The sequence below is a fragment of the Motacilla alba genome, chromosome 3 (genome assembly GCF_015832195.1).
Source record: "Motacilla alba alba isolate MOTALB_02 chromosome 3, Motacilla_alba_V1.0_pri, whole genome shotgun sequence".
Classification (NCBI taxonomy): Eukaryota; Metazoa; Chordata; class Aves; order Passeriformes; family Motacillidae; genus Motacilla; species Motacilla alba.
This window is the reverse complement of record NC_052018.1, coordinates 99,669,032-99,696,517: the sequence shown is the minus strand read 5'-3', so window position 1 is coordinate 99,696,517 and position 27,486 is coordinate 99,669,032. Positions and strand designations below refer to the sequence as shown.

Sequence of the window (27,486 nt, the reverse complement as noted above, 5' to 3'; positions counted from 1 at the left end):
TCCATGTCACCAACACCACCAGCCCCTGAGTGACACCCCTCATCCCTGGTTTTCACTTGGGACATCAAGATGCTGACCACAACACCCAGGGCAACCACCCAGCCAAATCCTTATCCACTGTATGTAACAGTGCAGTCCTCTAAACACCAGGGCTAAGATACCCATTTCTGACAATTAACTGTGGAGTTATAAAAATGTCTGCTTTTTGAGGCACCTCTGCAGAGAAAAGCACCAAACTGATTTAGGTAAGAACCTAAGAACATTACAGTTCCAGCCAAAAAGCAAGAAACACCAAGACAATTACAGAGTAAATATTTGTGCTTTAACACTTGGAAATTGGGCTATGAATTCAAAGGCTACATCAATTAAGTAAAAAAAAAAAAAATATCCCTAGTATTGACAATTAACATGAGGTAAATTGCATACTGAGATGAGCAGACTCTTACCTAAACCTTGATGTTTTAAATTTCTTCTTAGATATCAGTACAGGGGGTTTCTCAGAATAATGCAGACGTAGCCTTATTTCTGTCTGACATGTCAGCCACCCAGCATCCACAGTTTCAATACCATCTATCAAAAGCCAAACAGAAAGAAGACCTTTTAGTAACTTATTTTAGGGACATCTAGGCAGTTCCTCTTGCCATCACCTTCCAGATAATCCTCCTCATCACCAGCCTTGATCTACAGTAATGCAAGAAGTTGCGTGCAGCCTTTGCCCAGTCTTCCTGAACTATCCAGAACAGCCAACAGGAACTGCAGTTGTCCACTGGATTTTAGTGGAATTAAACAGGAACAATGATCCTGTGGAAACTATCTGCAGGACAGCACTGAGTAACATTCCCTTGCCCTGGCAACTCTCCACACATGCAATAATACTGACAGGAACTCTGAAGGCTCATAAGCAGTCAGAGGCTCCCTGTTTCTGATGAGATAGAGGTGTGTCCATCAGCCCATCATAATCAGTGCCAGTAAAGCAGTGCAAGTCTGCAGGACAGGGTACAGCAACCGTTCTGATGAAAAGCATGGAGAATCCTCACCCTAAACACCAAAACAAGGAAAGCCTGCAAGCAGGAGGACCAGAAAGACAAGCTGGAAACCAGGTGCTGAAGCAAACCCCGCAGTTTTGAAGAGTTCCTAAAGGGCCAAACCCATCATTTGATGAGGATAATACGGGGAATGGAAAAGCATGAAAACAAGATTTATGAGGTATGATAAGGAGTTACTTTCAGTGTCAGAGGATTGAACATTAAGTGAGAGGTGGGTCAGAACTGTCAGAAGTGAGACATTTGTGCGCACACAAGAACATGAGGTGTGGGCTTACAAAAACCCTTTGGCAGCTGCATCTCTGACTGAAGAGGCAGAGTGGGTACATTGAGCGTGTGATTATGTTTTTCTAGGCATGAGGAGTTTTTCTAAGGCTAGGTATTAAGAGAAAGCTAAGCCTATTCTGTACTTTCAAAAATGCTTGCTCATGATTTATAGTTCCTAAATTTCAACCTTTAACACCATCAGAGTGCCGAGACTTCAACTCTTCCTAGCACTCTTTTATTAACATTAGAAGGGATAACAGCCTGAGTGTGATTTCACAAATGCTGGATACAAAAATAACTGTAAAAGCAGAGAAAACAATCATAGGCAATTCTTCTCAAAACCTATAATCTCAAACCTTTTTCAATTACAAGACTTAACCTTGTTTAAATTAAATTCATGGTAAAGAATAAAGGTTAATATCACTTACTACAGATTCCAAAGTCTCCATCATAGACAGTAATTTTATTTTCTAGAATTAAAAGGAACGGAAAAGAATAGAAAAAAGTAATTAGTATTCATATTTAAAAATCATTGCCAAGTTAAATTAATTCTACTTCTCCACTTCACTTCTAAAAAGTATATCTAAAAAAAGCAGGAAAACTGAAACAGACAAAGCAGGTTTTTTGCAACCTTCTATAAAGATTAATATCAATTTATGTTTTTTTCTCAGTTTCTGCACAAAAAAAACAACCAACACACAAAATACCACATTTCACTTCAAGTAATCTGAACTGAGAGTAAAAAGGTTGCACTATATTCTGGTATTTTGCTGCTAAACTACATCCCACTAGTATCTAAGAAGCTTTACTTGTCAAAGTAGTGTCAAAGACATTAAATTTTCTTGCAAACATACAAGAAAGTGGTCTTGCTCCACATTTAAAGCTTTTAAATCGAGTCAGTCACAATTAAAATGCTTATTCTGCCCACAAGACAGAAACCAACCTAGCATGAAATACTCAATACACTTACTTTTATCCTTACTCCTTCCAAAGCTTTAAGAACTGAAATCCTAAGGTACTAAGTAAATTCATCAGCATTAACAGAACAAACTGAGATAGTCTAAACAAACCATCCATTTCTCAAAACATAAAACTTCACATAATTTTGCCTCTACAGTGGTTAATCCCTTTTTTTTTTTCCCTAAGAATCATTTAGCTCCTAACCTAATTTCTTAATAACCACAGGCAACAATTTAGGATCAAAATGACCCAGTGCTAACATACTGTGCATTGCTGCATTTTCTTAAAAACTGCTGATGAAGAATTGAGTATTACCTGGGGTAAAAAAAAAAAAATCTCAACTTGGAATGAGGTAATCTAAATTTAGAGATAAAGTCTAGGCCCTAGCAGAGGACAGGCTGCTTCTCTTATCAGTTACTGACAAATACAGAAATAACCTCCTCACAGGAATAGAAACACTACTAATTCAACTGAAATTTAAAAAAAAAGGCAAAGGGAGAACGGAACATGATCATGGTACTATTAATGACTAACAGATTCTTTGATACCACCTTCTTTCTAAAAGACATTTTTTTCAAATAATTAGAAAAAGTTTCTTAACAAATGTGAACTTCTAAATGCGGAGAAAACAGTATTTTTAATGTGCTAGAAAAGACAGTGCATAAAACATGCCATAGCAGCATAAGAGATCTAAACTACTAGCTACATTCAAAGGTTATTTCAGTCATTCTTAAAACACAAGTTCTTCCCTGTTCAGAAAAGCATTAGTAACTCATATGCAAGTCTGCATGCCACCCTTTCTTTCAGCAAAATACATTTCTGCTAAATTGACGGGTAAATAAGTACATTCATGTTTCTATTTTCATTAATCCATTTACTTATAGAAGCCTAATAAAACATTTTTTGTTTAAAACTTTACTAATTAAATGTACATAAATAAAAAACAGCAGTGACTTCACACCCTCCCCCCATTTTCTTTAAAAAAGATCATATGGATCCTTAGTCTCAAAGAATTAAGCTTACAGAAAATTATTGAAATTTCAAATTAATAAAAAACCAACCCACATAATCTTAAGATGACAGCAAAGAATTTCACATCCACTTCCATTTTGAAGCCACATATGTATATATACATATATATTTTGAGAGTAAGGCCCATGTTGTGCAAAGAAAAAGTCCATACCTCCCACACAATTATAAATTTAAGTATTTTAAAACTATAGCTATCAATCCCTCTAAACCAGTGTGCAGCATATCAGCAATCTTATGCATATGCCTCAAACAGATGCAGTTGATGCCCATACCTAAAGGGGTAATTGATCGTGGTTGTAGATGAGTCTCCCACGTGTGAACTATGACTTCGCAGGGACCATCGATAGTCTGTAATTTAAAAGTTAAATGTCTGCAATAATTTCTTTTGTTAGATCTGACTTTGTACCCATGAAGCTGTTTGGGATGGTTGTGAACTAAACTTAGAGATTTAAGGAAGCAAAAGAAGAAGAAGAAGAAAGGGAGAGGAACAGAGAGAGAAAAAGACTGAAGAAGAAAGAAAGAAAGAAAGAAAACAGATGAGGCTTCTTACCCCTGCAACTGCTGATGACTCTGCTTGATGTGTTGTGAATACATATGACAAAACTTTTGACAGTCTGACATGGCAGAGAAGTTACATGGAATCATTAAACCTTTACTGCTAATAGATGCTCTGCTGGCTACTTTAGTTTCCTTCTGACACCAAAAAAAAAAAATCTCTGGATTCATTGAGAGTGCTCACTTTGTTCTCAAGCTACAGCAGCAGTTTATGAAAAAACATACCCCACATCTCTAATTCCAAACAGCACCCAGCACCTACTCATGCACATAGCAGTTGCAGGGGTGAGTTCTCCTTCAAAATTTGCCTTACAAAGACTACAAAACACAGTTATTTTAGTTGTGGTACTGGAAAGCAAGTTATTTGTCATCTAATTAAAACATAAATAATTGACCCAACCAGCCAGCAATGAAGATCCTGCAGTCTATTCCAGCTGGAGCAGGATAAATTAGATACATTTCATTAAAAAGAAATATTGTCCACCAAAGAATACATTTGTTGACAAACATAGCCAAGACTCAGATAACCAGAAAAGTAACACAAACTCTCCTTTCAGGACAATTTAACTTTGAAATAGCTGTCTAGGTAAAAGCTTTTAGGTAACCACAACAACAGAGAGAACATGCCTGATGACCAGTTCAGTCACCCTGAGAAGTTTTCCCTAGCATGGCACAGTTGTTACTATCAGATGTAAAAACCACTGTCAAACAGCTGCAATTTGTCATTTTGATGTTTTGGAGCCGAAGTAACTCTTATTTCAAAAAAAATTTGCTACTATTGCCGAAGATATGGAAACCTCAACGCCGGCTCGTCCCAGTAGTTCAGGTTCTTGTTTAAACAGATTTCAGACCCACAGGGACATCCAGACAAGCTTCAAACTCAGCAGTATAATTACACAGGACCATAATGCTTTGTTCCATTGCAGCTCACCCAATAAATTCTTTACATGCAGATGGGATTTCTTGACATACACTGAGCACATTTAGTCTCCCAAGCCTTTGGGTGAGTTAACAGCAAGCAAACACCAAACATTTAACAAGAGCTCAGTAGGATGGCTTTGCTCTGTGAGTCTCAGCTAAAGCAATGTTCCTAATGAGTTCAGAGGCATCCACACTTAAATGTCATGTCAGAATAAAACACATATGCTTACTTATGTTTTAAAGACAGAATGCATGTAAAATATAAATAAAATTATATTACTGCTTCCAGTTTATTCCTGTTATGGCACAGTTTTAGTTCCCAACTTCTCACTGCTGCCACAGTGACCACACTTAGGATTTCTAGAAAAGTAAATAATGAGAAGTTTCTCTCCCCTTCTTTCACAGCACAGTGACATCTGCCTGTCACAATGACAGTTTCTAAAGCTGCAAACCATGTTTGTCAGCAGGGAGGCTGCCATTTACTCCCACCATGCAGGCATGCAAGATCTCCAACAGCAGCTCCCATGAACACGTGTACATCTTTAGTGTGTGAACCTGGGCAATGCAAATCTTCCTAACACGGACTAAGCTGTTTCCTTCAGAAGATAAGCAAAGGTTTTTCTTCGTAAAACCCCCAATGTATTGTATGAAAATACCAATTTATTTCTTACACTACTGTAACTGTCCATTCTAAAGTTAGGTTCTAAAATGATGAATGAATTTCAATAACATTATCCCAACAATAAGGACACCATGCCAGATACATTCAGCACAATTTCCTCTCCTCAAAGGAATACAATGGATTGATTGTGCATTTAATCCTAGGAACCCTCAACACTTTCCACACTAAGAAGAGCCAAGCAAAGCTACCTGGAAAAAAGGGCAATTGATTAGAGAACAGGCACAGACATCACTACGAATCCTCTCGATCCCTGCTAAGAACCTCTCTGAGTTTACAGGCATTTAAAAACTGTTTTAATTACATGTAACAGAAGCCACTGTTACAGTGAAGTCAAAACAGTAATGTCATTTCCGTGGCATATACTGACCACATCTGAAAAGCAGCCAGCTGAGCAGCAGAAGTAATGATGTGTCATCAACATTAACAGTATGGTAACGTTGCCTAAAAGGAGAGTTTCTACAGGACAGTCTTAAAAGGGAATCCATACAAATGTCACATCAAGCATCTCATGGGCAGTACACTAAGATACGTGGCACTGTGGATCTTTCTCTGCTAATACAGACATTTTTATTTTTTTAAAAGCCAACACAAATATTATGTTGCTTGATCTTGATTAGCTGAACATCTGATTCAATTTTCAAGTTTTTAAAGGACATTCGAGAACTTTCTCTAAAAATCAAGTCTCCTTCCATTACGAGAAGCTGGGGCCTCCCTTCCCAGCAGCCATTAGACACTTTTGAAATGAAGGGGAAAATGCCTATCTAGCATAATGGTTCTGAGGTTCAAAGCAGATGCACCATCTGCATGAAGTGCCTGGGTTCTCAGTACAGTGAAATAATGAAAACACTTCCGTGGATGTTTAAATGGTAATTTAGGAGATCAGTTCCAAGGTTCCTGCTTTGAAGTAACACAATAGAGTAGGCATGGGGTGGGGGGGAACCCAAACCAAATCTTAAAAACGCCACACAAACACATTTATCCAAGTGCACTTCACTAATTAAAACTATGTTTCAAGAATAATAATCTACTTCAATAATATGAAACAGCTAAATTAGACTTAATTGCTAAAGCTGCATTCCTGACAAAAATCTCTCTGGATTTCTGTACCATGTAGAAGACAACAATTAAGCACTAAACTGAATAATTAAAGCCATTCAGCCATTGCATCCAACTTGCAAGGCACCAGCACATAAAAGTCACCTGGCAGGAAATGCTGAGCTCAGTAGAGATTTTATAGCTCCAGTATTTCCAATAACAGTTTCACACACAATCTGACATCTCAGCAGTAATAATGCCTTTGTTACTATCATGACAACCAAGGGTTCTTAATCTACAAAAAGCTTTTCTAAGGCATTAATTACTGAGTCTAGGTCTAAGTTTCACCTTTATTACTACAGTCCAGGCACTGAATGGATTTGTTTAATTGCACATTAAAAAAGTAAATCTAACTCTCATTTGAAACCTCTGTAATTAAGCAGAAAGTGTGAAAAATGTCCTCCAATCCAGTTTTTAAAGCCCTGCTATATGATCAGACAGCGTAGCTATTTCACACTTGCCTTGAAAGAAGTAACCCTGAACTTGCATGCTTATTTACAGTTTTAAAAGCAAATACAGAACACAGCTGAACAGATTAAGGTGTGTTCCTTACTAAGGTTTTCGATTATGCATCATGCAAACAATGCATGTAAAATTATTCTTCTAAAGTGTAAGATACACAGGAGACCAATTCCAGCCAAGGGAGTTTTGGTGTGCCTCACACAAACCCCCTCACAACCCACTGCCACTAACAAAGTGAGTGTAGAACAAAACCCAGGACGATCCTCACAGGGAGCTCACTGGTTCCAGACTATGCTCAACGAAAGAACAACCTTGACCAAAATAGTTTAAGTTACTGTCTCATTTCATCCAAGTGTGCATATTTACTTTTATTTCTAAATGCTTAAGATCAAAATGTTTGCAACACAGTAAAATCTCTTGATATGCAGGAGCCAAGACCTGACACCAATTTTATAGGAAAATGTTCTTTGTATGTATATTTGTATTCATGCAAAAATTCTACAAATTTCCATATATTGAGTATTTAAAAAAAAAACCACTGCTGTATTTACATAACCACAGTTATGTTAACACCAATATGCTTCACTACAAACAAGACTTTTCATTACATCATACTTTCCTTCAAGTAAAATAAATTAAAGATCAAATTATGATCTTCTTAAAGGGAGGTGAGAAAAAGACATCACTTTTTAATAAAATGTCAATTATTCTATCTGTTTTCACATCCAGCCTGTAGCACTACTGTGGGTAATCTAGAAACTACCATTTCTCTGTGTAAACATGTATCATCCCCATCTTTGCCACCATGTCCAACTCAAGCATCTTCACAGATGCAGTTGCTGTAAAGGTTGCTAACTTCAGGTGGATCTGTCCTCAGCATGATTTACTAATTACGTGATGTCAAATTCATATACTCAGACTTGAACATATAGTTAAGATTACACTATTGTCTTACTACACATAAAATTGATACAAAAAAATTAAGTGTCAAAGATCATATATTGCCAGCTTGTCAAATTTAGGAGATTAATCACATGCAATGCCTAATGAAAAAAATTCTGAAATAAAAATATGCATAATAATTTAACTTAAAAGCATATTTTCCTTATCAGCATTTCTTAATGCTAAAGTTCTCCATGTACTGTCTCCCTTGCACTATACTGTACATGATATTCCTGTTACTTTTTCATTGTTCTGCAAGAGGTGTACAAAAAGAGGAAGAAAACTACATTGTACCTGGATTTCTTTCCTTCAAAAGACTTTATTTTATAAGAAATGAAGTCTTGTGTATTTAACAGGTACAAGCCAGACACCACTAAACTGACAACTCTGTACCCCAGGAATTCACATACTTTGTTTTGTAGGGTGGTTTCCTTTTTTCCTGCTCTTTACACTTAGAAGCCCTTTATGCTGGTATTGCATAAAATTCATACTTACCTTGGCAGACTCTGCATCACACGGTGCATAAGTGTGCACGATACAGAGCACCTACTCAAAGAAACACACTCACCAATACAGAGGGTAAACTTTTGCAAATGGTAAAACAGAAATTGTATTGTCTATCAACTGTGGCTCAGCCTCTGCTCACTAACTCTGTTTTTTGAGTGTGCTACATTTGCTTACATTTTAACTTCTGGGCATTTGCAAAAATAAAAAAAAGTAAGAGCCCCATCAGAGCTGCTGAGCTGTAAGAATTAATCTACTTTTGGCCTCAGTTTGACCTCAGCAAAAGAAATCTATTACTGGCCTTCCTTTCTTTTGCCTCAAAGTACCAATTCAAATACTAGCTTCTGACAAGACTATTTCACATGCTCTAATGAAAAAAACCAGAACTGTGTTTTATTTGAAATTAGTATCCTTCACTGAAATGATACCTCCATGAAATCTGATTTTTTTCGTTTAAAAAGGCTGACAAAAACTTACATGCTCTTTACAGTAATTTGAAATTTTTAAAAGATATTGATGAGATGGTTCTGTAACTCCTTGGCACATTTAGCTACAGCCTTCATAAAACCAGTTTCAACGAGGAACTAAAGCCCAGGGTGAATAACTACAGGATATTAACAGAATAAGAAAGACAGCAAAGGCTGCATTAAATTTCTTAAGGTTATTACTTGTTATCGTGAAAAACAGTTCAAGAGTAGCTGCTTATCTTCCCAGCTTAGCCCAGCTTTTTCCTGGACGCAGCCTCATCCCATCCGAAGAACTTCCTCCTGCCCCGGTGCAATGTTTACAAACCAGTACACTGCCACATACATTAAACTCTAATTTATGTAACTTTAAGTCATATGCAACTTTGACAGCAATAACTGTAAAAACACATCTGTCTCTGTCTCTTGGCTCTGTTTTTTCCCTCCAAGTCATGCAAATACCTACATACAAACATACAGAAAGCAATGGGATGCCTCATCCCTTGTTTCACCTTTTCACTTCAAGAGATTAACTTATGTTAATTATGCAGCACAAAATCTGGTTAATATTTCTCATGCTTCAAAAAAACAAACCTGCAGTGATTTTAAAAACTTCTAAAATTGTAATGCACCTCCTACACTGACCATTTTTGTCCTACTGTCACTTGCTTCCATCCTATCATATAGGATAGATATCACATACTATCACATTCCTTCCCATGGATCACTTGAGATCCATGCCCTGCTGAAGTCCATACGTAACTATATTCTAACTATGAGAACTTCACCATATTGTTGAAACTCAACAATAATGTCAGGGATTTCTTTATCACTGAAATTTTCAGAACACTAACACTGGTAAAGGAGGAAGAGAATATAATTACAGTTAACAGCATATGGTCCTGTATTTCCAGAAGCGAACTGTGAGTATTTCCACAAATGTTTTAGTGTTTCACATGTAGCAATTCAAGACTTATTTCTAAAAAAATCTCACGTTTAACCCAGGAAATCCTTTTTTTATTTCAAGTATGGGAATTTTTACTAGGGATGAGCCAACTTAAAGTAGACAAGGTTGTACATACCTTAGGTTCTAGAAAGTATCCTTTAAAATACCGATACTGAACAGGAATGCCTCTAGGAAGCTCTACAGTAGCTTTCCATACTTTCTCAAACACACTGTGGAGAAAAAAAGAAAACAGCCAACCAAAAAAAATAAGTTTCAAAATACAGTTTAACAGCCACTTCAAACACATATCTAAGTAATATTCCAAAATAAAGTCTAGAGTATTGTTGCAAGGAAAGTTATTACAAAGTACCTTAGCCAAACATGCACAGAACACAAGATTAGAATTTAAAGTGAACTTTTTGATCAACAGATCTGAAGTGCTCTAAGAGAGCAAGAATTCTCATCCCCGTTGAACAGATGGGGAAAACATGGTGAAGTGATTCAGAGACTCACCCAAGATCACACAGCCAGTCACTGACAGAATTACAGACACAGCTTGCAAACCTTATTTTCCTTCACCACAGAGCTGCCATAAGCTGGCACCACTTTAAGAAAATAATGAATTCTTCCACTGCATTTAAGCTTTCTTTATGTACACTTGTGCTTATACACACATCCCCTCCCCCTTAAGAACTTCAATGCAACTCTCAGTTTAAATAATCTCCTCCCTATCACTTTCTAGCACAATAATAACTCGTTTATAGTCTTTACTTTCTTTTTATCCTATACATCTCCTGTAACTTGCTGCACAGCCATGGGACTGAGAATTGCCCCAGAGCAGTTTCTTACTCTAAGTACCTAAAGCTAAACTACTGAAATGCCAGCCACAACAGCAGAAGCATCATCTGTAACTAGAAGAGCACACCCAAGTTCCATATTTTCTTAAACATATTCCTAAGTGTTCAAAGTGCTCAAGAGCAACACAAGAAATTCTGGAGTTCTACTAACAGTACATGCAGCCCAAGAGCTTACAAACTCAAAGACAGGATAAATTTGTTGCTCCAGAACTCCAGCTACTTCAAATGGAACAAGTAAAAAAAAATTCAAAACAGAAGAAAAAAATCAAAAAACCAAAAACCAAAACCAACTTACTCATCCGAAGTCTGGAGGACCAACGCAAGCTGGGGTTTCCAATTTCCCAAAGCACTGCAGTTCCCACATATTGCAAAAACCTCTCCTAAAAAATCCAAACAGAAAAAACCCCACAATCATCATTACTTCAGGCCAGATGGCATTAGAAAGAACAGCCACAGTTAAACTTTCAAGTATTTTAAATACATACACCAGAATCACTCATCTAAGATCCTTCCTGCCCAGAAAGGAATCTTACCCCACCCAAAACTACAACAGCATTTTCTTCACCATCCCAAGGACCTGAGAGGGACTAACGACAACCCCAGTCCTTAAAAGGGTTGGCTTCCAAACCATTCTCAAGGAATAGTGTTCAAAACATCTCTGGGAATGTAGCAGGCAAATTTTCACAGTAAAATATTTAATCTCAAGATAGCAAGGTTATTTCCCTAGATACTCCGTATTTTTTAATGTATGTCCATATTCCCTCAAATTCATACCAACAATTTAGAAAGCACAAACAGGAGGTTGCTAGCATTATTCCCAGGGCAACATACCAAATTAATTTGATTCCCCAAAGAAATAAAGTTAATTTTGCTGCTCTGCTTTCAGTTTTTACTGTGTATCAAAATGTAACATTGTTGCACAAAAAACTGTCACACTTATCTTAATGCATACATACATACAGAACCCAAAAGGTCACAACAGTACACTTAATTTTGGGATATCCCAAGTGACTATTGCAACTTACCCTTGTTTTTAATATAAAACCTGTATGTATCTGACTGTAAGAACAACAATGATAAATACTAATGGAAAGAACAAATTAGTATTTTGCTCTCACAGGGTTTCAACAAGATTTTTAGACATAATAAAAAGCTGTTGCAGCATGAGAAAATATAGAGTTTTAAGGTACAGTTAGGCACCATGAAAGAATGATACAAGCATCTCTGACTTATTTCCTGTTCTCAAAATAAGTAGTGTGGGGGATACAATAACCCCAAGATACAAAGTAGACCAGCTGTATGCAGCAAGTGTACACTACCTTTTCCACAAATCACAGCTGACACTTCAAAGTACACAGTTACAGTTTTGAGGATGCCCTTTTGTCTCTAAAATTATGTCCCTTTTCTCCAGTTAACCTAATAAGGGATACTACAGGCCTGCTTATGAAAGAAACCTCTGCAGACCCAGGCGTTGGAAAAAATCTACAGAAGACAGAAAGTAAGGCAACATTTCTCTGAAAGCAGTTTAATGAAATAATTTTACATAACACCTTGAACTTCAGCAGTTTGGGTTTTTTTAATCTTTTGCTGCAATTCATTAAAAAAAAAATAGCCTGAGCTTTCTGGATGCTCATTGTAAGCATACAAATGCAGACAAAAATCTACATTATATTTCGTATGCAATTGCCTGTGTTAGCTTTCCCTTTTCTAGACTGTCCAGAGGCACGTGATGATTTGTTTTTGCAGGGAGGAGATAAAGTGGGCAGGGAAGACCACCTGAACACCACACAGGCAGAGTTTCCGAGTAGAGATATTAAAAAGAAGCTAAAATTCTTTTAACATCCCTTTAAAACAGCAGTACTTAATACATCTTCGTGTACACACAGCCCACCTTTGAAGTGCCATCTAATTATATTCCTCTTAACAGGTGCCAGCTGGAATTGTTCTCTGAGCTTCTATTTTAAACAGACACGTGAACATCCAGTGACCACCTCTCACTCAGTAAGGCACCACACACAAAAGGCAATGCTCAATGGGATGTGCAGCGACTCTGAACTCCCTTCAACAACTGCACTGGGGCCAAATTAGGATTTGTAAAACACTGCCCTAATTATCCCAGTAAAGCCAAAGTGAAACGCATGGCAAACTGCCTCCCCATAGGCAACTCTGAACACAGTGGGGTTTGGGTTGGGTTTGCATTTCAAGCTCAGGGGTCCTCAGCTTCTGCCCTCTCCTCGTCATGGAATTCAAGGCTGCTCCTGGCAGAGTTCCTTCAGCTACTGCAAAGAAGGTTAATCTAAGCCTTCTGTCCCAACTCAAAGCTTGCAACAGCCTCACTGATCCAACAATAACAACAAAAACCCCAACAGTATCAATGTTGTCATAAGCACAAGCACCCTTTTGTGTCATCTCTTTATGCTCTATTTCCAGATAATTCTTTGTGAACAGCCATTGAGGAAGGATCTGGTTCTCACTAATCCTACTTTTCATTGCAGATATTATTAGCACAGGAAGAAGTTATACATCCAAAGTCAGCTTTGCTAGTGACAGTGCCACCACAGCTGTGGAAGCAACAGCGTAAGCAGGACAAAGAGAGCACAGCTTGCAACACTCCATGGTACAGCTACACAGGTCTTGAGCTAAGGTCATTTTACTCTAAAATTCTAAAATTTTCTCCAGAATGCTATAGAAAACTCTACTCCTTATTAACAGCTTTATGTTGACACCGAGTACCAGTTTTCAGTTCTCAAATGCCAAATCATGAGGGAGAAACACTGGAGAGGTCTAACACAGGGCAGATGTCAAAACCTCTACCACGTTTTTATCATTTTCTTCCCCGCCAACTACAGGAGACACTTCTGCCATCTGGTATTGGCCAGGCACAGGAATTTTGCCAATCTGCTCCCACATTCATCTGCTTCTGTTACGCTACAAGCAATTAATTTTTTGATGTAACTTCTGTGCTGGTTTTGGCTGGGGCAGAGTTAATTTTCTTCACAACAGCTAGTAGGGGCTGTGTTTTGAATTTGTCCTGGAAGCAGTGCTGATAACAGAGGGATATTTCAGTTACTTCTGGGCTGTGCTCACAGCATCAAGGCCTTTTCTGTTCTCTCCCCACCAGAGAGGGGGCTGGGAAGGAACATGGCTGGGAAGAGTTTTGTGGACCTCAGTTACCAGCTGTGGTTAAACACAACTCCTTCCTTCCAGGTTCCTGAAGATGAAAGTCAATGTAATATGCACAATTTATCAATACCAGATTTTCATGTTCTACTTGATGTGATACCTTGTGTTCCTTATTTGGGTAAAAGAAGATATTTTACACTTTTTTTACTTTTTTTTTTTTTGCATAGACAGAATACTGTATTAAGCTGCATATTCTTTTTGTCTGTAACTTCTGACAGAGGTCACATCTCATGGGAACTTTCAACAGGTATGCAGAGAAAATAAAAAACAGAACAAACACAGCAATGTGTGCCTAAGAATCGTGAGTCAGAATACAAATGCTTGTTTCTAAGGAATAAAAAGGTACTAAAGAGAGAAGATTTTAAACCAACCAAAACCATTTCAGTTAGCATCAAATTCCCTAGCACATTATGAAATTTTTGTTTAGGGAAAGAGGTAAAATTTATTTAGAGGTGAAATGTCTTAATATATTTTACAATGATTTATCATCTTGATATTTGATCTAATACATTCTTTTATATCCGAGGAAAACAGACAGAACACTCCTTGGAACACTACTCTATTAAGTTTTCTACTACACCAACCATACAAAAAGGAGAAATTATGATTTGAGTACCTGGTGCTGATGATCCTCTTATTTCAAAAGTGACTTCAGAAGAGGTCATTTCTGCAGAACTTTTGTCTTGGGATCGTTGAAATCTCCTACAGTGGGAAGAAAGAGAACTAATTTGAGGAACAATCACTACATTTGTTGCTGCTCTAAGTAAGAGGAAACAGAAATCCCACCACTTACAGGGAAGCAAGCCACTTATTTGAGTGAGCAGTAGAAGTAGAAAGCTCTTTAAAAGCAGTTGCAGACCCAGAAAACAGCATCCAGCTGCAACACTGGCATAAGAAAAAGACTATTAAATCAAATAACATATGCAAGTATCAGTATCCTGCAGCATTTATCAGTCTTCAGCAGAGATTTTTCAAAACTCTCTTTCTGACTGATTTTGCTTCCAAGGAGGCCACTGGAAGGTTTTAAGATTAGGACCCTTGGCAAACAGTAACTTCTGCCTCATCAGTGCTATTCTTCAGCATCCTCTACAAAGCACAAGGAGTTTCCAGAGAGAAGCACAACCATCTTGGAGGAGAAGGGGAACAACCCATAAGAGATGACAGCTCTCTGCTGTCACTCGTCCATCCCTGTAGACTCTGCTCTCCTACTTCCAGGCTTTCACAGGAAGCACCAAGCAGTCTTCAAAGCAGCACAGCAGGAAGAGACTGCCTTTAGCCAGGACAGCAGCTGGAAGACTGACTCTGCCTCAATTTTCTCCTCCAATGCACAACACCTTGACTGAAAAAAAACTGGCAGAAGCCCATTTTCACCACTACAGCAGAAACACTATTGATATATCACATCCTTCTATATTATTTACAAAAGCAGCAGTCATAGTAAAGTCCACATATGGATGTTGCTGGACTGTCATCACCGAAGTACATCCATCTGAACATGGGCTACAGAATAATTGTACTAATTATGTGCAGAAGAAATTTTGCAATGGTCTCAATTAATCCAGTTCTTTACATCACTGTGGGGGGCTTTTTGTTCTGTGTGTGTTTTGTTTGGTTGGTTATTTTTCTAACCAAGGAAGTAGAATGTTACTATTGCTAATTTTGAACAGGACAAATAGCACTTTATTTCAGTACAATCTTGGTCAGCAATCTTTTAATAACAATATCAGAGAGAACTAACAACACTGAAGAAAAATTTGCCTTTCACTAGCTCTACTACTACAAGGGGAAGCCCTTGCCTTCAAAGGGCACAGGACAGTTAAATATGCTTTGAAAGCAAAAGATAGATTCCAAATAGGAGGGGAAAAAGCTCATCATCAAACCTCATTCTTTGTGGGCATTTAGAATGTTATTGCAGGTATTGAACCTACAGAACTGTTTCTTCTGGATTTTCTCCTCCTCCTCCTCTCAATTCTAACTTTGCTCCTCTATTCCTACTGTAACTACAGCTGCCTTTACTTTACATTCCTTTTTCTCCTCCCATATTTTCCTTCTCCATGTCAAGGAAGATGACTTTTCAGGAGGAAAATGAGAGCAAAAAACCAGTAGACATATAAAGGTTTCTGGCCACATATTCCAATTCTGCATTTGTCTTTCACAAATTTTATCACTCTGCAAATGATAAAATCCCAGACTTCTGAAGCTAGAAATAAGCACAGCTGATAAACAGGAATTCCATGAAGGGCATGCCCTTTCGGAACTTTCTCACCTGTGTGCCATTAGTCTCTGTGTATGTGAAGTGACACATTCCAGCACTTGTTTTTAGCAGTTATTTAGAGACAGAGAAGCACAGCACGTTTCAGTGCTGAAACTAAGACAGGACTCACGAAACTGGTCTGATGTGACAAAAAAAATCTCAGTGTAATGCAGAGAATATAAATTACTAGTGTGCATTTATGATGACACCAAGTAGTCAGGGCTTGGCTGTGCTCACCAAATGTCTGTCTGGACAGCCTTTAACTGAAAGGGCAGAGGAGCCAAAGGGGAAATGAAGTAGGCAAAAATGCCTTGCAAAAGTCAAGCAGGAAAGTGGAAGCTGATATGTGCACCCAGTTCCCCAAAGCAAGAATATGCTTTTAGCTTGCAAAAAGGAAAAAAAAAAAAAAAAAAAAAAGAAAAAGAAAAAGAAAGCTGTTTCCAGAGACAATGCAACGACTCAAATTTAAACTTCACAAAAAACAGCATGTGTCTTACTGCAAATTAACTAACTACCCAACTGTTCCTAGAGAATCATCCAAAATCCTCCTAAGTCTATAAACATTTAGCCAATCTTGTAAAAATTATATGTACCTACTTTCCAGACAGGTGTGGGCTTTTCTAAACTGCCCAGTAAAATAATTTTACTTGCCTATATAGGAGTAGCCAGTTGTAAGGAGGTTTTGATAAAGTGACTTTGTAAAATTGCCAAAATTCTACCCAAAATGCATTTTATCTCAAAAACCTACTCAGCCTACCCAAGGGATGAATATGAAGAAAAGAAAAATTCCACTTCACCAAGCAAGAGCATGTTTTTTTCTAGCAGAACTGCAGGTACAAGTATACAGCTCTTATATTTAGGGTCAAAGTACCATCCCTCATTTTGAAAAAACATCTTTTCTAGCAGAGCACTGAATGCAAACACACAGGAAGGAAAAAACAGGCCTGCTTTTTGTTAAGGAATCAAACCAATGTGGTATATTATAATGCACTTAAAAGAGCTGTCTGTGTTTTCAAGACATGACACAAAAACATTTTACTGCAGGGGGGAGGGAAAAAAACAAACAACGTAAGTTTAGCTGCTTAGTTACTGATGGTTCCTGAAAAGAGATAATTTAATTCTCAAAGGGGAATGACAAGCTTTAACAATCAAATCCTCTGACCTCTAAGTGTCAGGCATCTTTGAAACAGGATGTTCCTTCCTTCAGATTTTCAGCACTGCTTAACCAAAGAAGCTGGCAAAGAATTAATAAAATCCTCTTTTGCTCCCCACTCCTGTAATGATGGACTTTTAGGTGAATGCAAAGAAATTTCAGCTCAGAGGGATCATGTGATAACTGCTTAGGGGAACTGAAGCAAATTAGAAGAGCTACATTAAAAATTATAAACATATCCTAATCAGCAAATATTAATAAAATCGATTAAGCTGATTTACAAACCAGAAATCCTTGTGCAACAACCCTTTTTAAACAACCTCCGAGTCCAAAAGTAATAAAGCTGAATTCACATCTGCTGCAGAAACAAACATTCAGATGCTAACCTGGGTACAAACAATTGCTCCTCTTCCTTTGGTCAGCTTTTACAGACTACAACCACATGCAAGAAAGCAGTGAACACTTGAATCTCAGTTCTCCTCATGGGAAAGACGTATCACACACGTAGAGACTTATCAGCACTTCACTAAAACAAACAAACAAACAAAAACAAAAACAAAAACATGAAACATTAATAGGAAGAAAAGAATAGGAAATCCAAACTCAAACTCTCCTCTCCCTGATTCTAAAAGAGAACTTCTAGAAAATGCAGGTAAGAAAAAAAAAAATTACACGATACAATCAACTATTAAAGTGTCACAAAATATCATAGATTTCCTCTAAAATGAGGTAATAAATGTCATCCCACATTGGATGGGGAAGACCAAAATATTTTTTGGTTGTAGTTAGAAATATACCAGGACAGGGACTTGATTTATTAATTCAAATCTTGAAGTTCATTTGAACCTTCTGGCTTACAGGTCTGGTGATATATCAAAACCTTTCACAAGCCTTCAGCTTTAGTGGATTATTCTGCCCCATCCTAAACTTCCCTAACCTTTCCAATATGATTTAAGAGGTGCTGGCTGCTTGCTGTACCATATCTTATATGTTTTTTCAGGATTAGCTAAATACACACCAGGTAATCTGGGGCAATCATGGAATATAACAGCCTATCTGTCAAACACTGAACAAATTCCAGAGTCATAAAAATTCACAGCAGCCACGCAGCCAGGTTACCTGCTCTCTACTCATTACAACCAATATTTTTAATAGCAACTTGAACAGGTTTTGAGGCTTTGATTCTAGTGGTCCAAGGGCAGGCTTGAAGTAAAATGGGATTTTTTTTTTTTAACTGGGGAGACTTACAAGCCTGAAGGCCTTGAACTTTGCTGCATGGACAGAGGGCTTTCAAAATTAAGCAGGGAACACTTCAAGCACCTTGACAGATCTGAATGAAAAGCTGATTTTATCAACTTAAGTTGACGGTAAGGGCTGCAGAATGGCAGGTTACACTTAGCATATCCATTATGGGTAATCAAACTTTGGCAACACACTGGTAAGAAAGCAAAAAAGTATCACTCACACCAAAGTGTCACATTTCTCCCCTTCTCTCCCCACAAAAAGCCACCAATCTCTATCTAATAAACTAAAAGCAAAAAATTCTGATGGAAAGCTATCAACCCAAAACTCTCTTGGGTAACATTATATTTTAAAATGACAGGCTAATACGCAGCAAAAATTTTTCAGACGAGCTGAAAAAATACAGCTCACAAAGTATCATTTTAATGGGTAGGGGTTTTTTTAAACTAATACATTTTATAGGTACTTAATGGGATTTTTCAAAGGTAATTAGACAACTAAGTACACAGGTGCCACGAAACTCCTGGAATGCATTTTAGTACTTTGAAACATCTGATATTTAGTGTCAGATTACTTCTGCCTGCTCTACTACCAAATTTGCTTAGTCAGCTGCAGAAAAACGAAGCCCATTGTACTGGGTCCGGCTGAGAGAGAGTTAATTTTCCCTACAACAGCCCTCACAGAGCTGTGCTTTGTTCTGGCAGCTAGAAAGGTGTGGATAGCACCCAGAGTTTCAGCTGTGCTCACACAGCATCAGCGCTGTCTCTCCAACATTCCTCACCATCACCAGGAGGCTTCGGGTGGGACACATCCCGGGAGGAGACACAGCCAGGACAGGTGACCCAAACTGACCAAAGGGACATTCCTTATCATATGACATCAGCCCAGAGATTGAGAAATTAAAAAAAAAAAAAAAAAAAAAAAAAAAAAAAAAAAAAAAAAAGGAAGGAAATAAAAAAGCTAAAAGGAAGGAGGGAGCTTGTCATTTAAGACCTTTGTTTTCCAGAGCAACTCCCATCCATATGGAAGCCCTGCTTCCCTAATGGGGAAGCAGAGGATAAAATCTTCTGTTTCCCCTTGCTTCTACAGAAATTATTTTTGCTCTATTAACTGCCTCTACCTTGACCCCTGAGCCTTTTTCCACCTTTCTCCCCCTGAGGAGAGGAGTGACAGAGCTGCTTGGTGGGCGACTGGCACGCAGCCAAGATCAACCCACCAGCACCTCCTGTGCACAAACAGGCTCTTTCATAATGCTAGCACACATTTCATCACAGATTGTGGTGCACAATCCTAAAAGTAATCATGCTCAATTATTTCAAAATATCTCTCCGATTATTGCATATGAAGATAAAATCAGCAAGGACTAGGAGGCTAGAGTATTTTTGGTTTTATTTTTGTTATTTTGAGCTGACACTTTCCACCTTAAGAGAAGAGACTCATGAGCTCTATCAACACCCAGGAGAGTCCAGCTCCACGCTAAAGCGGGGGAAAGGTGCCACAGTCCCAGCCAAGTCATCTGACAGCTGGGAGGACACACTGGCAGCACTGGGGCTGACACAGAGCTCCCGTTACAGCCTCCCTCATGAACCATGAATTTGAACACAGCCCAGCACTGCTGGAGAAGGTACTGTGCTCAGATTTTACCTTCTTAAAAGATGTGCTACACACAGCAATAGAAAATCCACCATGCATCAGATCTACTGCTGTGCTGAACAAAGGGACATGAGCCTGAGACACAAACTGTGATATTCCAAAGATACCAAGTGGTATCTGGTTAATGTTGTAGTATGATGAACAGATTTTGTTGCTCGTGGTTGGTCCTAATGAGGTATCAGATGTTACAGAATACATCTAAAGCAACAAATTAGACATGCAAGAAAATTATGTAACAGTAGCTGACGACACCTGGATTTTAGCACAGCGTCAGAGGATATATTTGTCAGGGCATTCCCTTTAACAACTGGGAGAGAATTTTTAGAAACAGCATTACAGCATCAACTCCTTCATGTTCAACCAAACAACAAAAAGGGTTCTTCCTGCCCCCTCCTTTCCCCCCACTGCACCTTGACTGCAGGAGCAAGGACGAAGTCAGCAGGTCTCTCCTCCTGCATTGCAGTGCTAACACTGGACAGCAAACAAACTTGCACAGAAGATCTGGACATGCTGTTCTGATTCAAAGGCTGAAATTTTACCAACAGCCTTATGCTGGCATTTAGAAAACAGCAAAGCCCAAGTGACACCTCTGAAATTGCATCACACTAATACACAGCAAGTGAGAAAAATACCTTGAGGATTGTATTTTCAGTATCAATTTAGCTTCCTGTGTGCGGGGCCACATCAGCTGTGGTTCTCTCTGTTCACCCACAAGGTATCTACTTTGTTTTAAGGAACAATAAGTTAATTGTTTCAGCATTTGGCGAATACCTGTCCATGTGACAAGACTCTTCCGCCTCAGCTACGCCACAACAGTTTTGCAAAGTTCTTGAAGCAGACAGGAAACAGCTGGGGCACATTTGTAAGTGAGACAGAGCAGCATCAGTCTGATTCCTCTTTTGTGAAGCTTTGCTTATTTTTAATATCCAGCTGACAAGATCTTAGGCAGGGAGTAATTTACCTTTCTGTGATCACACTAACATTCCTCACTTAGGAATGACTTGGACAAATAACATGTATAATGCTCCCCACAGCTCTCAACAAACCACTTTTTAAACAGCTTTCCAAAGCCTGGATCCATTCTGTTGACGGGGCTATGTGCTTTACTGAAAGACTAATTACATGGCAGCTTAGGCTCCCAGTGTCTATTGAAAATCAATGGCAATCTCCTATTTTTCTAACACCTTGTATAGTTATTGCACAGGAAACAGTGCTAGAATGGAAATACATACGATAAAAATAATTCCACTTATCAACTATTTCACCCTACTATTAACATTTAAAATACGTTGAAGGTTAACCTCCATCTAACACTGCGTGCTCTGACAAATTAAAACACTAATACTAACAAGACAAGCTATTAACTTAAAGGAAAAAAGAAATAGAAAAAAACGGAAGAACGAATCTGTGCCTGGTTAGGGTGCAGGCAACAGATTAATTTTTAAAATTCAGCTTAATCTAGAGCTGCCTCACTAGCTCCTATGCGATCAATAACATCAAACCTCGAGCCGGCAGCACCATCGCTGCGTTCCTTTAGCGCAGAGCCGAGACAAAGAACAGCACAGCGCACACCCCACGCCCCGGCAGAGCCCAGCGGCGCTGCAGTGTGCCCGGCCCGCCGCCCCTCGCTGCCCGGTCGGACACGGAGCGAGGGCTCCCGGCGCCCCGCACGGCACCGCCCGCAGCGGGAGCCCGGCCGGGAGGCGGCGCGCCACGTCCGCGGGCCCGCCCCGGCCCGGCCGCTTGCATAATGCGGCAGCCGCGGGACCGCCCGGGGCCAGGGCTTTAGGCGGCGACGTAAACAAACAGAGCCGTAGGCCCCGCGTTCCCCGGCCCGCCGCCCGCCAAGCCACCCACCGGGTGCCGGCCAGAGCCGGGCAGGACAGCGCGGCGGCGCGATGCGCCCGCAGCCCTCCCGGTACGCCACCCGCGCCCGGGCCGGGCAGCACCGCGGCCGCCCCCGGGCGCACGGAGCCGCGCTCTTCCCGCCTCTCAGAGAACCTGAGGTGACGTCCCGGTGCCCGGACGACGCGCTCCTCCTCCACGTCCTCTCAGATAACACACGGGTCCTGCGGGGAGCGCGGCACCGCTCCCTCAGCGCCCTCCCCGCACAGGCTCGAACAGACGCTGCTCAGCCGCGCCGGCCGCCCCCTCTGCCACCGCGCGGTGCCCCCGCCACACGCGGCCGGCGGCGCGGACTAACCTGTCGGAGCGGAGCGGCGCTCCCGGCCCCCGCTCGCTTTGTGCGGGGCTGCGGACAGCGAAGCCCGGGCTCCCCGCCCCTCCTGCCGGGGCCGCCTGACGGGGGTGGGGAGGGGGCGGCGCGGCCCCAACCGGTTCCAGCTGCCCCCCGCCGACCACGTGACCGCGGCCACGGCCCCGCCCGTCCCGCCGCCGCCAATGGGAGCGCGGGAAGCGCGGGGGGCCGGGCCCGTTCCTCGACAGCCGCGGGCCCGGGGGGCGGAGCCGCGGGAGGCGTGGGGAGTGCGCGGAGCGAGGGCAGGCGCAGGGGGGCTCGGAGAGGCACCGCGGGGTTCGGGGGCGGCTTGCGGCCGCCTGCGCACGCCGGGGGAGCTCTGCCCTACCCACCTCTCCCGAGGGCCAAGCGCCACCGCTTCCCCGCGCCATCGCCCCGGTACCTTCTTCAAGAAAGCGCGACGCCGTTCCCCCAGCGCTCCCCCGACACCGCAGCGCGACCCCACCTCCTCCAGCCTCCAAGACCTCCTCAGGAGCGCGCACCGACCGCCCCTTGCCGCCGTCGCCGATACACGCCCCTACAGCACTCCCGCTGGCCCCGCGCCCCCGCCGCCGGCGGCGTGCACTGACCTGGCCGAGAGCTGCAGCTGGCTGCCCACCACTTGGCGCGGGGCTGCGAGCGGCGCTGGCCGGGCTCCTGCTGGCGCTGGCGGGGCCGCTGACAGCGCGGGGGAGGCGAGGCAGGACAGGGCAGAGGGCGGCGGGGCCGGCAGCCGCATCCAGCTGCCCCCGAGCGCACCGGGAAGGGCGCGGCCACGTGACCCGCCCGGGTGACGCGTCACTCTGCGGCCCGGCCCCGCCCCTCCCGCCGCAGCCAATCAGAGCCGGGCGGGCGGGGCGGGAAGGGCGCGCGCCGTTCCCTTGAAAGCCTCGGCACTGAGGGAGTGCGGGAGAGTGGCTTTGCTGGGAAGGGCATGGTGAGCGCGGGAGAGTGGCTTTGCTGGGCATGGTGAGCGCGGGAGAGTGGCTTTGCTGGGCATGGTGAGCGCGGGAGAGTGGCTTTGCTGGGCATGGTGAGCGCGGGAGAGTGGCTTTGCTGGGAAGGGCATGGTGAGCGCGGGAGAGGGGCTTTGCTGAGGCGAGTTAGGTTTCTGCTTCCATCCACACGCTCTCTTGAGGTCACCCCTTCCTTAGTCCGTGTCCTCCGTACCCAGCCTGCCGGTGTAAGGGTTGCCCTAAGGATAAGGAGTTCTGCTTCCTAAAGGTTTACTATAGCTTGTTAGCCTATGGCACCAAGGACACGATGGGTTTTTGGTTTGGGTTTTTTGTGGTATAAAGGGGCAGGCCCTATGGCTTTCTTCAAGGGCTTTGGTCTCACTTGTTTTGATGGTGGCCATCTGTCCCTGCGCGCTTTTGTGTGCAGAGAAACCATTTATCCTGTGTTGGGAGTTAGTGCTGTTACAGGAATGCTACTCAACGCTGTCCTTTAATTTGCTATTTAAATAGAGGACTATTTTCCATTTGTTCCTGCCCATCGAGCTGTGTTTATAAGTAATTTGTGATGTTCCACTGGATGTTGTAGGCAAAATTAATGTGAATATCAGATGCTGTATATCAGAAAAGTGTGATGCATCTAAACTGCTGGGGTCTCTATGTCAGTTTTCAAGCTTCAAGGTAGGGGGAAGCATGCAGTAAAAGGAAATTATAGCTGAAAGCAGCTCATTTTTAAGTGAAATAGATAAGAGGAATTCCTCTGGGTAAGAAGGAGGGAGGGTTGGTGGAAAGTGATTTCCTTGTTAAACACAGATGGGAACTACTCTAACTACAAACCCTCGGTATTTAGGAAAACATTAGGAGACATCATTTCTCCAGGTGTATTCACTACTGAGGGAAGAAAGAGGCTAAAGAGACTTTAGAGAAAACAGTATTTAGAAAAGCAATTGTCTACTTGTTTTCTCTTCCCTGTTACTAAGATTTATTAGTTCAAGGAATTTGTTGTAAAGCAGGGGCAGAATTGAACATTTTCAAGCATGGTTTAGTGTGTTAAACTTTTCCAAAATTTGATGTCAGGCCAGAAATATTATAAAATTCTACCTTTTTTTTTGTTAAAAACTAGAAATTTAACACTTGTTTTCATTCAGCCCTAGTGTTAATTTCAAAAAAAAAAAAGGACTTTATTTTGTCAAACTAATATTGCATTTCATTCCATAATTCACTGTAGCTAAAAATTTAGGCCCTAAATGGATTCAAGAAATACTCATGTGTTCATTTTATTAAAGATGTGCACCAGTGTGGAGCAAGTAGGAAAAGGGTGGGATGGAAAATACTGTTTTATGTAGACTTAAGAAAAGTCTACATTTAATTCAACTTGCCAGCACACTTTCTTTTTTCCACCCTACGGAGTTGCTTCCATATGGTTGGGTCAGATAAACTCATACTTTGCCATGATGCAGCAGACAAGTCTCAGCTGGTCTTTAAGAGAATATAAAACTGTGCAGTAATTAGAGCACGTGGATCAGTTTATAGAACACTCCTTAAGTGTCTGTTAAAAACTTAAGGTTGGTGATCTGCTTTCCTTTTTTTATACAGAAAAAAAAAAGAAGAAACAAGAGAAATGGGGTTTTATGTTCTAAAACCTTCATTGAATTGAGGTGCTGTTTGCAAAAGTCCCAAAGAGATCCAGAAAGACAAGGTTATGAGATGTGTTTCCAATGGGCAAGCACAAACTTTATTTAAACTATGTGTGCACCTGTTGGAAAACATGTTTTCTTACTGAATAAAAATTTAACAAGGTGAATGAGAATTGCTAATACTTAACCAGAGGGTAAATGTTCTGTCTTTGTCCTGGCAGTGACACTGTAGTGGTGAAGTCTCTGAGCAGGAGGGAAAGAGCCAAAGGAAGATGCTGAAGGTTCATGGGGAATCTGCCTTCTCACTGTATCTCGTTCCCTGCTATGACAATGTGGAATGAAGTTGCTTGGAGGTGTTGTGTGCTGTAGGTGGAATGTCAAAGCAGCCTTGAGGCTGCACTGGCTGGGATGTGGAGCCCAGTGGGACTGCAATGGTTTTTATAAATAATGAGACAAATATTTGCCCAAGTGCAGGAAATAAGTTTACAATACAGTGGCAAACCTATACTAAAAAGGCACTAGGAAAGGCCTTCAAGGGTTTGTCTGTTTCTGTAGCCAATGGAATATTTTCTTCAGCTGCCAGAATTATAGCTTCAACCTGTAATCAAGCTTCATTGATACTACAAATGGCTATAAAGATTGTGAACATCAAATTACAGGTGTGCTTCCTCTCTCACAGCCTGCATTGAGTTCCGCTGCTCTGGTTTTACTGCCACCAGTGCTCACAGCTGATGAAAGCTGCATATACAGCTGAATTTCACTCCTCATTTTATTGCACTTGATCTTTCTGCACTTGTTCTGGGTCTGGTGGGTAATTGTGAATAAAAATAGCTGGTAAAGCTGTGCAAATGAAGGCACAGCATTAGGCGTGCAGTGTCAAATTAATGTTCTTTGATCTTTTGTAGAGTCACTTAGAGTTGAAAATACACTTCTGACCTTTTCTCTGGCACTGAGAATATTGCTGTATCACTACCTAATGGGAAATCTGGACAGCTTACGGGCACTAAAGAAAAGTGATGCTAAGGGGTATGAAAAAATAGCAAGAAAGAACCATGCTGTCAGCGTGGCAAAAGCCTCTCACTCTCATGGAGAATGATGAGAAAGGATTATTAGCAAAAATTGGCCATTGCACAATGGCATTTTTTCTGTAATGTTTACTGCAGTACAGAATAATGTATTTTTCTCTGTGGACAAGTCAGCAGTTTGTTATCAAAAGCAGGGTGGCCAGCAGGCTGAGGGAGGTGACTCTGCTCTAGTGAGACCCCACCTGCAGTGCTGTGGCCAGCTCTGGGGTCCCCTGGAACAAGTCCAGAAAAGGCTATGAAGGTGCTCAGAAAGCTGGAGCACCTCTGCTATGGAGACAGAAAAAGGAGCTGGAGTTAATTAGCCTGGAGAAAAGATGGTTCCTAGGAGACTTTGGAGTCCCTTTCAGTCCTTAAGGGATTTCAGAGCCTCACAAGAGGCTACAAGGATAGTTGGAGAGGGATTTTAAAAGGGCATTTTGTGATGGTGGAATGGTTTGAAACTGAAAGAGGGGAGATTAGGACAAAATGTTAGGAGGGAATTCTTTACCTGCAGGTTAGCAAGACACTGGATGCTGAGGCAAGTTGCCCTGTCCCTGGAAGGGCTCGTGGCCAAAACCATTCTATGACTGGGACATTAATTTATGGGTTGTTTAGGTGCTTTTCCCCAGTTTTGATTCTTCTTCTCTACCCTCCCTCTCATCCTCCCGGACCAAATTTTTATGTGGAAAGGAAGGCTAAGACATTATTCAGTGAGAATTAATGCTTTTTCATATTCTCTAGAGTTTTGCAAGGCGGGCTTTGAGAGAATCACTAAATATAAATAAATGAAGTAACAAGTATAAAGCATCATAATTATAAAATGAAACCCTCTTATGGCTATTATTAACAATAATCAAATTTATTACAGGAAAAAGAAGAGTTTCACTTCTATCAAAAATTCAGTCACTTTCAAGCGCTGTTAATTATTATGTATAATTTCACATCGGTGATAACAACAAAAAGTTGTTATAATTTAACATCGGTGATGTTACAACAAAAAGTTTTCAAAAAAAAAAGAAAAAAACCACAAAACCTCAAGTGCCAATAGAATATTGCAGGTATTAAATTTTTATTTGAAATGAGACATGCTATGATTTAGTTTTGAGGGTTCCAGCATGATTTTCTTCTTTATCTGAGCTGGTTTATAGTTTCTGAAATGAAACATATATAATTTGGGGGGTTTTGGTTTTGTGAGTTTTTTTGTTTGATGTTGGATTTTTTTTGGTTGGTTGGTTTTGGTGGTGGTGAGTTTGTTTGTTTGTGAAACACTTGAAAGACTCAAGTGCCACACAGTCACAGCACCACATTTAAACTGGCCAAAGTCAATTGCAAATGGGAAACTTTTTAGGTTTTAATATAACTAGGATATGTTCTAAACTCA

At 40.9% G+C, this 27,486-nt stretch overlaps 1 protein-coding gene across 9 annotated transcripts in view; it reads right to left on the bottom strand.

The window, feature by feature from the left end:
- Positions 1 to 23,268, bottom strand: part of GPCPD1 (glycerophosphocholine phosphodiesterase 1) — a 43,299-nt gene extending 20,031 nt beyond the window's left edge. The window contains exons 1-9 of one of the 9 annotated variants that reach the window (XM_038130290.1): positions 22,419 to 22,437; positions 20,848 to 20,934; positions 17,707 to 17,846; positions 14,530 to 14,615; positions 11,026 to 11,110; positions 10,010 to 10,103; positions 3,575 to 3,650; positions 1,739 to 1,780; positions 447 to 570 (exon numbers count right to left, since the gene is read on the bottom strand). In XM_038130290.1, coding sequence (XP_037986218.1) covers positions 447 to 570; positions 1,739 to 1,780; positions 3,575 to 3,650; positions 10,010 to 10,103; positions 11,026 to 11,110; positions 14,530 to 14,578 — 470 coding nt within the window. In that variant the 5' untranslated portion in view covers positions 14,579 to 14,615; positions 17,707 to 17,846; positions 20,848 to 20,934; positions 22,419 to 22,437. The other 8 variants (XM_038130291.1, XM_038130289.1, XM_038130288.1 and 5 more) reach the window with 8 other exon arrangements.
- Positions 23,269 to 27,486: the final 4,218 nt, after the last annotated feature.